The sequence below is a fragment of the Montipora foliosa genome, chromosome 14 (genome assembly GCF_036669935.1).
Source record: "Montipora foliosa isolate CH-2021 chromosome 14, ASM3666993v2, whole genome shotgun sequence".
Lineage (NCBI taxonomy): Eukaryota > Metazoa > Cnidaria > Anthozoa > Scleractinia > Acroporidae > Montipora > Montipora foliosa.
Genome location: NC_090882.1, coordinates 17665593 through 17675592, shown reverse-complemented (window position 1 = coordinate 17675592; position 10000 = coordinate 17665593). Strand labels below are relative to the sequence as shown.

At 41.2% G+C, this 10000-nt stretch overlaps 2 protein-coding genes across 7 annotated transcripts in view; one reads left to right on the top strand and one right to left on the bottom strand.

Annotated features, from left to right (window-relative positions):
* The window catches only part of LOC137984374 (polyamine-modulated factor 1-binding protein 1-like), a 15289-nt gene that overhangs the window by 775 nt on the left and 4514 nt on the right, over positions 1-10000 (top strand). Inside the window, exons 2-8 of one of the 3 annotated variants that reach the window (XM_068831554.1) lie at positions 937-1125; positions 2306-2366; positions 2953-3010; positions 3696-3782; positions 3975-4125; positions 6217-6276; positions 6785-6862. In XM_068831554.1, coding sequence (XP_068687655.1) covers positions 937-1125; positions 2306-2366; positions 2953-3010; positions 3696-3782; positions 3975-4125; positions 6217-6260 — 590 coding nt within the window. In that variant the 3' untranslated portion in view covers positions 6261-6276; positions 6785-6862. Of the gene's footprint in view, positions 1-936; positions 1126-2305; positions 2367-2952; positions 3011-3695; positions 3783-3974; positions 4126-6216; positions 6659-6784; positions 6863-10000 lie in introns of those variants that run through there. The other 2 variants (XM_068831553.1, XM_068831552.1) reach the window with 2 other exon arrangements.
* Positions 6700-10000, bottom strand: part of LOC137984373 (spectrin beta chain-like) — a 70069-nt gene continuing 66768 nt past the window's right edge. For all 4 annotated transcript variants that reach the window (XM_068831548.1, XM_068831549.1, XM_068831550.1 and 1 more), the window contains one exon: positions 6700-8700. In XM_068831548.1, the coding sequence (XP_068687649.1) occupies positions 6714-8700 (1987 nt within the window). In that variant the 3' untranslated portion in view covers positions 6700-6713. The remainder of the gene's footprint in view (positions 8701-10000) is intronic.

The following is a 10000-nucleotide window of genomic DNA, read 5'->3' as shown; positions in this document are numbered from 1 at the left end:
ATTTTAGCAAACGTAGCAGCAAAGTGGCAACTGCTAATCCTTTTGTTTCGAAAGAGCGAAGGTGACAACAAGTCGCGAAGTTGCGACTTCTCCAGATATTTTAGTCGCAAAGAGAAAAATTAAGTCGCAAATGCGACCGTATTGGTCGCAATTTCGAGCCCTGCTTCTTGAGTTAAAGCGCGACTGACGTGAATGATCGTTGTGTTGCGGATCAGAACTGCTCGTTTATGACATAATTTTGCAGAAGAAGAAGCGCCATAATCACCCAATCAGAACCATTAATTGCAAGCGTGATACTTTCGCTTGCAGTGGTCATTTCAGAATCCATTAATTCGTTTTAAGAACATTTTCCTAAATCAGTGCTTACTATACTAGGAGTTAATAAATATCTATCATACAATACAAACTTTACAACTGAGTAATTAGAATAAATATCTATTGTATAAGACAGTTTGTAAAGCACGCAGGAAAAAGCCTATGTAGATAATACAAATATTAATAAATATAGCATGACATTAAAAAAGTTATAAAAATGAAACAACGATGAAATGATATATGAAATAGATCATATATGAACTGCGGATATGAAATCTAGTGAAGGAAGCTATGATCCTCGCAGTTATGAACACAATTTTTGCAATTGCGATACCGGTGCGACGCTCTAATCAACTGAGCTGTGAAGCCACTGACGTTGGGACCTGGTCATTTGTGGGTTCCAATGTTCCCGTAAGGAATGAATCAACGATGAAATGATATATGAAATGGCTTCTTTACGCAATTGCAAAAATTGTGTTCATAACTGCGAGGATCATAGCATTTCTTAAAAATGAAACACGCAACCGGTCTGTTAAATAAAGAAATGATACTTAGCTTGCGTGAGTCTTGACGACAAAAACGTGCCGGTTCGCTCGAGCTGTCCTTCTTTATAATTTGTAGAAAGAAATTTCAAGGAAGCTAAACGGCTGAAGGAGGAACGAGAAGCGCTGCACCAAGAGGGTGTCAAAGGCCAAGATGAGCTTGAGTCTTCTTTGAAACAAATAGTTGAGGATAAGAAATCACTGGAGGAATATGAGCAAGAGAGCAATGAATTAGACAAGCAAATCAGCGAACAGGATAGTATTGCTGGTAAATATTGTCATTTTTTTGTCTCCGACATTTTACGAGATTGAACGAAACCTTTTTGGGATTTCAAAGGCACGAACTTTGCACAACTAGGTTAATGAAGTGAGTTGTCCGCGAAAGACATTTTAAGTAGCCTTCCTTTCATTTATTTACCGAAAAATAGAGGATACAATTTGATTTTCCGCGGAAGAGTGAGGGCAAGTAAAGAAAAACATGACTAACACGAACTTCGTAAATCAATCGTGTTTCATTGTACGGAGGCTATTTTGATTTCTAGTGTTTGAAAAGACATTATGGGATGCTCAGGGGCAAATTAAGGTCGGATTGTTTTTTCTTTTCTTTGCTTCTCTTTTAAAACCTTTCTAACATCGGCCGAAAGTCGGGCGGCCGCCATTTCTTGGTAACAACAAGCTATAAGAAACAAGAAAGTAAATGGCGGGAAAAAAAATGCGCGAGCGCTCATCCGGGATCTGCGATACCGGCATCCACATAGAGCGGCCTTCATTTGAGAGTCGTAAAACAACCTGGAAGTAACAAAGGAAAAAAAACAAATACCAAAGTAATTACTTCGACCAATCACAGCAGGTGGTACAATCATAGCAATGAACCAATCCAAATTCGTAACAATTCCATGCAACTTGCTCAAAAGGCGGGAAAAATCAGGCTTGCAAGTAGTGATTCATTTTGGTTTTCCTTTTCATTGGCTGATAAACTAGCGCGAGATTTTTAAACCAATCACGAAGCGTACCTAATGCAATCGCGCATTTAGTTTCGACAGTCATTTGAAAACTGCTCTACGTCGGTTTACGTCGGAACGGCAAACTGTTGCTTGATAGCAGAAAGCATGAAAATTTGAGAAGATGCTCGAAATCTGAAGATACTGACAGGCGAGAAATGAACTAAAATCACACGTTTCTTTGATTTTAGCCAAAATGCAACTTCAGCATAACGTTTGCGGTTTGTCGTAAAACGCGATGCCTACTCTGTAATAAAAGCAAAAAGCGGCCATATTGGAGGCGCCTTGAAAGGAAAGTGACCCATTCAAAAGGAAGAAATCAGGTCACGCCTGACAATTTAGTATTAATAAAAAACGCATTAAAAGTGTTCTTGTCTGAATAGATTGCCCAGGTTTTTGCTATGTGAAAATAGAATACAAGCTAATCTTTTAACTACCTGTATTTAGCTCTGGTCATGGTGGAAAAGGCAGCTCTTATCATTCGACAACTGCGAGAGAAAATTAACAGGTTTGTCGTTTGCTGTTCATTGAACTGCAGGGCTAAACATCTTGCTAACCTTTTGCTTGGGGAGGTATAGGGACCCTGGTTTGAAACTGTGTCAGCACTGATTTTCATGTTTTTGTCCCATCCTTCTTACTCCTTGAGATGTAATATTTGGAAAAATATCTAAATCGTGCTCTTTGAAAACTATTTTGGTGGGACTGCAGAAAAAGTCAAGCTAAACCCAAAATTCAGGGTTTTCGAGCCAAAAGTGCCCGTAAATATGAAATCGAAAGGAAAATTCTTAAGAAGGACTTCTTTAAGAAAAAGTGGGTACTAAACCCAATTAATTAATTAACAAGATTCTCTTTTCTTGTTTTTTTTTCTTTTGTTATTGTTAGACACTTTACTAATCTATGTTTAGTTTACCTTGTATGTGCTTGTACTGTTGTAATAATGCTGTAACTAGCTTTTTCACGTGGGAGCTTTTTAGAACGGCTGTGTTAGTTGGTTTCCGTTTTGGCAAGGCCAGGGAGGAGTAGCTTGGGAAAAGTACTTTATTACAAGCTAATTCATAATTTTTATTTTTGATCATTTCTTATTTGAACTTCAGAATCAGTGATCACAGTCTTGTGAAGACGTTGTTGAAAATTGAAGCTAAAACTTGCCAAGTAAGCGATTGATGAGATTGTCAGCGTATTTTCTAATGTAACGAAACGAAATAGCGAAAACCAAGACAAACAGTCTTACATTTATTAAAGCTAACTTCAGACCCAATTAGACCTAAGCAAAAGTTTTTAGGCCTAAGGTTAGCTTAAATGAATGTTTAGGTTTGTTTCTGTATTGGTAAAACATGTAGCTTACAAGACGTGCGACACTCTTCGACCGCTGTCCCATAAACGCGTGTGCTCGATCCTCGATCAACGCCTTCGATATAGCTTCACCATAAAAGCGTCTTTTTGCTTAATACTTACCTTTCCCCAATTTGACTCAGATTTCATTCCAGGATTTCGGGTCCTATGTGGGTTGAGTTTGTTGGTTCTCAACGCTGCTTCAGCTTGGGACTCCTATTCTCTCTTTCAGTTTTCTTTGCCTGCTGCCAAGTAATCAGCATATACACGTATCATTTGCTCTTTGAGGTTTCTTCCAGTACGTCGCTGTCCCAACCTCATTCCCAGGGTGTCTCTTCTTCCTTTCCCCTGGGAACGAGGTTGTCCCATCAAAAAGAAAAAAGAGCACTCCTGCATGGCTATCGAAATCTTTGTCATTATTATTCCCAACACAATTGACCTTCGACAAATCCCATTGCCAATCATATCAAGTAGTCCGATTGAATTATCTTCTTTTCGGTTGTAGAATATAATTTCAGACTTGTGTCAAAAACATGGTATTTCGATGCCAGATGTGGAACAAAGTCAAATCGTTAATCAAGAAGACCTAGAGGTAAGTTAGACTCAGGTCCCAGATAATCGACATTCACTCCCTAATCGGATACTAGACACAAGAAAGTAACCATTATTTGCGACGCATTATTTTTTGATTTACTGTTTGCCAAATAAGCAAAAAGTCCAATAATAGCCCAACCCCCGCTCTCCCTCTTCTCCTACTTATACTGATTGATCTCCTGTACTATAGGAAAGAACATTTGAAAAGCAGCAAATCACTCCACGTGAGGTAGTCTTAGAAGAAGATAAAGAGAATAGTTCAAAGCTTTTGGAGAAACTCAACGAACTGGAGGCGAGATTGGAAGCTGCAGTCGAGGTTGAGGATTTTGATGAAGCTGATATCCTTTTCTTAGTTTGATAATGAACGATGGTGCTTGTGTTGAGGAGGAAACTTCCTACATACGTTCGGGCTTACTATTTTGGCAACACGGAGTTTAAGATCTGCGACGCGACGGTAACGAAAACGTCATTTAAAATTGCAGCTTCAAGTTAATTAATCTTTTTCGTCATTACGTTGGCTTGTCTAACTTCTAAAAACTAGTGTAACTTTCCAGGAACTGAATTAGGAGGTGCGGTGTTGAAGCTACGACAGAAAATTCAAATTCGCTGCCGTGTGTTCACGTTCTCTGAAAAACTTGAGAATTGGTAATTTCACGTCGTAGATTTGCAGAAAACGTGAAAGAAATGTACAAAAATGAAAAATGCACGTGCAGAGCGTGCAAAGCTATTGTTTTTGCTCATTAAGTATGCATAATTTGTGACGTTTTCGTTGCCGTCGCGTCGTAGATCTTAAACTTGGGAATAGGGAGCTTAAGCAACGACAACGGCGACGGCAACGAGGACGTCATCTCAAAATATAAATTTGCATTATTTTAATCGCTTCGTGACTATTTCAACGTTTTTAATGACAAGGGTGTGGTATTTCCTCAAAGATGAGACCAGTCGGAATGGCACTCCATTTTAGGAGAGAAAATGAAAATTTATCCTCAAGTGCTGACGTTTTTCAAAAAACCAAAAACTTGGCTATTTCACGTTGTTGTTTTGCTGACGACGGCAACGAAATGGACAAAAGTGAAAACCGCACGTGCAGGGCGTGCAAAGCTATTGTTTTTACCCACTAAATATGCAAATTTGTGACGTTCTCGTTGCCGTCGCCGTTGTCGTTGCTTAAGCTCCCTTATTAGGGAGCTTACGAAACGACGACGCCGACTGCAACGACGACGGTACAAAACAATAGGTTTAGTGAGCAAAAACAATGGCTCTGCACGCTCTGCACGTGCGTTTTACATTTTGGTACATTTCTTTGCCGTCATCTCCTAAATGACGACGTGAAATGACCAAATTCAAGGTTCTGTGGAGGACGTTAGCACATGACGATGAATTTTCAGTTCTCTCTCTACGCTTCCAACTCACTCTTACCGGTTTAATTCCTCGACAGTTACTACACATTTTTAACGCGAAACGACATGAAATAGTTTCGTAGTGATATGAATAACGCGAACTCGTATTTTTAAATGAAGTCCTCGTAGCCGTCGTCGTCCTCGTTTCGTAAGCTCCCTATTTAAGATCTACAACGGCGACCGTCGACGAAAACGTCACCTCAAAATATAATTCTCCTTTATCATAAGTCTGTCGCGATTATTCAGTCGCGTTCACGTCCTACAATGTGGGCGAAGTATCCTAAAAATAAATTGGTACGAGCGTTTTCAGAGTTAAAATAGAGAATGAAGGATTCTCTGTTGCATGCTCACGTTGTCGTCAAAACTTCAAATTTGGTGATTTCACGTCGTCGTTATGCAGAGGACCGTTAACATACTTGCTAACATCCGTGCTGCACGTGCAGCACGATTATTGATGCTCTTGCTTTGTGGCGTTGTCGTAGTCGTAGCCGTCGTCGTTCAGTTCTTAAATTCCCTACTCCAAGCAACGACAACGCCAAGAAGCAGTAATATTATTGGTTAAAAATGGAAACAATGATCGTGCTGCACGTATTTTTGTACATTTCTCTCCCGTATTCGTCAAAACAACAACATAAAATGACCAATTTCAGGTTTTGACGACAACGTGGACAAACAACAGTGAATCTTTCCTTCTCTCTCTTTTCTTCAAATCCGTTCATACCAATCTGGTTGTTGCATACTTCACCCATATTGTACAACATAACAAGGTGGAAACATCGTGAAACACTTATAATAGCTTTTAAAACTACTACTTTGAAGTGACGTTTTCGTCGCCTTAGCCGTCGTGGTTTCTTGTGATGTGACAGTGAGGAACTTCCTGGTCTCTCGCGAGCTCGAGATTAGATTGCTGTATGAAATGGTTGTAGATATAGTGCTGGAGTCCAGTACTTTGCTGCCAGGATCATTCTAACCAACAAACATTTCCTGTCAAAATTTAATCAGTTCGTTTTACCCTTAACCGATTTTTAGATAGATTACAGGAAGAAATAAACCGTGTAAAACAGATTGTGGAGTAAAGACAAGCAAGCGCCGGTACAGAAAACACTTTCCTGCGTCAATGTGTGACCTCTTGTTGCTTTCGATGCCTTGAGTTTGACTTACCGTTTCATTTGGTGACACCAATTTCAAAAGAATTTTGACGGTTTCTTTCACGGAATCATTACTTCAAGATGATCTAAATTGTTATGAGCCCAGGTTTGTTTAAAGGAGGGAGAAAGAATAGTCTCCACTGTTTAAAAAAATGTAAGTTTAATTGCGCATATTAAAATTGGCTACCAGGACAAAATACTTTACCTTAAATATTGAAAATTTTATCTGTTAAATAGGTATATACAGTCCACTTGTATATGATTATATTTTGCTAAAATGTATATTAAAAAATCACGGCGACTTTATTTTGTCACATTCCTGTGAATTCTGAGATCACAAATTCGATGGATAGTCCCAAGTCCTATAAATTCACACTCTATTTACTTTTTTTTCTTAAAAATATTTCCCAAAACTCCTTTCCTCTTTTCTTGCTTTTTATCGTCATGCGCAGACTCTGAAGTTCCATCAGCTGATCGCAAAGAACCTGGCACATCTACTGGTTGTCCCGTAAATTTTACCCGCGGACCAGCAAGATTCACAGGCTTCGGTTTTATAGGTGGCTTTGATAAGTCCCGTGAACTTTGCGTCAAACGACTCTCAGGTCCCGACGCTATTAATGGAGTCGCCGATTTCTTTTTATCTCTCGGGGGAGGGTTTGGTCGCTGAAGTTCTGAAAGGATATTGGATAGGGGGCTGTCTTCGACGCCATTTTCGAGACTACCTTCGTCATCCGAGTCGAAGTCCGGAGGCGGAGAAGCCGGTAAAACAGGAATTTCTTCACCGTCTGATAAGTCATTAAAATCAGCGAAATCCGGGGGAGGAAAAGCTGGTGGTAGACTGTCTGGTTCTAGAGGAAGGCTTCCAATATCCGCTGTAATGTCATAGCCATCGCTAGTCTCTGTCTCCATGGGCATACTATCTTGTGGAAATTCCGGTTCAGCGGAGGAAGGTGGGGTATTTACAGGGGGAGGAGGTGGGGGATCGATAAGGACATCTATTTCATCGTCAAAGCTAGTAACGGTGATGAGGGGTCTGGGTGTGCGCCCATAACGTTTTGTCACTTCCGTGGAGGCGTCGCTTTCCTGACGCTCCGGGCGCGATGATGGCGTGGGGCTTAATAGCTGGGTGGCCTGTGGTGGAGGAGGTGGAGGAGGAGCGGGGAGATCGATTTGCCCAGCAGCTTCATTGATATTGCTTATCCAGCGATTAAGATCTTGAGGATCCTTGGCAACAAAAAAGAACTCTGAATCATCCTCACATAAAAGCCTAAACGCGTTCTTTCGCCTCGCAGCGTCACTGGCTTCTTCACAGAATCCATCTGTCAGATCAACGGTAGGCGCACTGTAGTTTGTACCTCGCGAGTCCTTCTTTTCACGATAGAAAAAGAGTTCGTGTCCGCGTAACACAGTATACAGCGTCTTCCACACACGCGCATGCGCTTTTCGGCCACCAGAGTCAAGCTCTTGTTTACGCTGCAAGATACCTTCAATGCTAACGGGATCTCTTTTTTCCGACACTTTTCGAAGACCCTGTGCATTATTGTTCTGTTCTTCCCGTTCCACTCCTCTCACAGCCTCCTGCCGGTTCCTTCCTTCTTCTTCTTCTTCTTCTTCCCTTTTTGCTCTTTCTTCTGTTTTTCTCCTTTCTTCCAAAGCTCTCAAGGTCTGTTTTTCCTCTAGCTCTTTCCTTTTCTTTTCCTCTTTCTCTCTTTCTTCATTAAGTCTTATTTGCTCCAGTCGTCTCTTCTCCATAAGCTCTTCTTCCCTTTTTGCCTGTAGTTCATCTTCTTCCTTCTTCCTAATCCATTCCATCTCTTGTCGTGCTTGTTCCTCCTCTCTTCTGAGCTCTTCCTCCTCCATCGCATCCTTTCTCTCTTTCGTTAACCCTTCCTCTTGCCACGTCCGTTTTTTAATTCCCAATAGTTTCATTTCCTGAGCAAGGAGCATTTTCTCAAATTCATCATGCTTCTTGAGTAATTCCTCCACTGCATCTAATGAATCTCCAACGTCACTTGACTCTTGGTCTAGTTCACGAGCATTAAGCCACGCTTCTAATTGATCCGCATCTCGCTTGAAGATTTGTGCTTCTTTGCTGTGCTCTAAGTCCTGTCCCTTTTCGCCCCACGTGATTTGCAGCGCCTGCCACGCTTTAGACAACCGCTGCTTCTTGTCGATGACATCCGCCGACGCCGAGTGAGAGTCGGCAACAAGTTTATCAGCAGCGTCGTAGAAGTCATTAACACTCCTTTGCCTCGTTTCTATTTCGGCCTTGTGTTCCTGGTGACGAGTAAGGAGGCTCTCTGCGCTTGTGACGTCGTCTGGAAGCTCATCCTCGGTGATCACAGATGACATGTGACTGATCCAAGACCTAAGGTAGAAAACACCATTTGGTTCGAGTGATGCTGTTTTACCCTCAACCGAATAGAAGTACTACACATACGACAGTTACGTAGTCACAGTTACTCCATATGGTAGCCCAATTTCGACATATGAAAATTCACCTCTAACTGGAACGTAGCGTGTATGAGTGAAAACAACGAAAGCTACAAATACCTGAAAAAGTGCGAGGATGCAGTATTTCTCCATTCTTTACTTTCTATCTGCCTGGTATTGCTACCTCCTGTTTTTGTCTAGCTGCTGTAAGGACATCTGCTAAGTCTTCCCTCGTCAGAAACTCGGTTTACCGTTTCCCAGATAAAATAACTTTCTAAATACCTACCTCTTCTGGTTTACCAACAAGGAAATATTTGAGTTTTTCACTGTGCCATCTATCTGACATTCCCTCAATTGCTGGCCTAAAATTACAATTATACCAGGGCCGCGAAGTGGCCTGCCAGTACAATTGAGATTATATGAACAGACGAAGGGAGAAATATATGAGAAAACAACAGGTATTGTCCGTTCACTTGTGAAATGTAATTATCCGTTTCGTCCACAATCAAACAAGCTGGATTTTTGTTTTTTTTCCCAGATTCCATCCGGTTACAGGGAGGACCTTAAAAACACTTCACCGTTTAGTTCAAGTGAAGCTATGATCCTCGCAGTTATGAACGCAATTTTTGCAATTGCGTAGAGAAGCCTGAAAAGCGGGGTTTGCACCCGTGACCTCGCGATACCGGTGCGAAGCTCTAACCAACTGAGCTATGAAGCCAGTGACGTTGGGAGCTGGTTATTTGTGGGTTCTAATGTTCCCGTGAGGAATGAATGAATGAATGATGAAATGATATATGAAAAGGATCATACATGAACTGCGGATATGAAATCAAGTGAAGCTATGACGTCAGTGGCTTCATAGCTCAGTTGGTTAGAGCGTCGCACCGGTATCGCGAGGTCACGGGTTCAAACCCCGTTGAAGTCCTGAATTTTTCAGGCTTCTCTACGCAATTGCAAAAATTGCGTTCATAACTGCGAGGATCATAGCTTCACTTGATTTCATATCCGCAGTTCATGTATGATCCATTTCATATATCATTTCATGACTGTTGAGTTCGTTGATACAAGTTCAAGTGTGTGACTCGTACTCGGCAGCTCAAGCTGTTGCGATGATGCTTTGACGGTAAACTCTTAGCACGGAGAGCGAAAGGACATACGGTAATTAAGCAAGAATCTAATGCATATGTCTGGCACTAACAAGCCTGTAATTTGTTTGATACCTTGCTAAATATTAA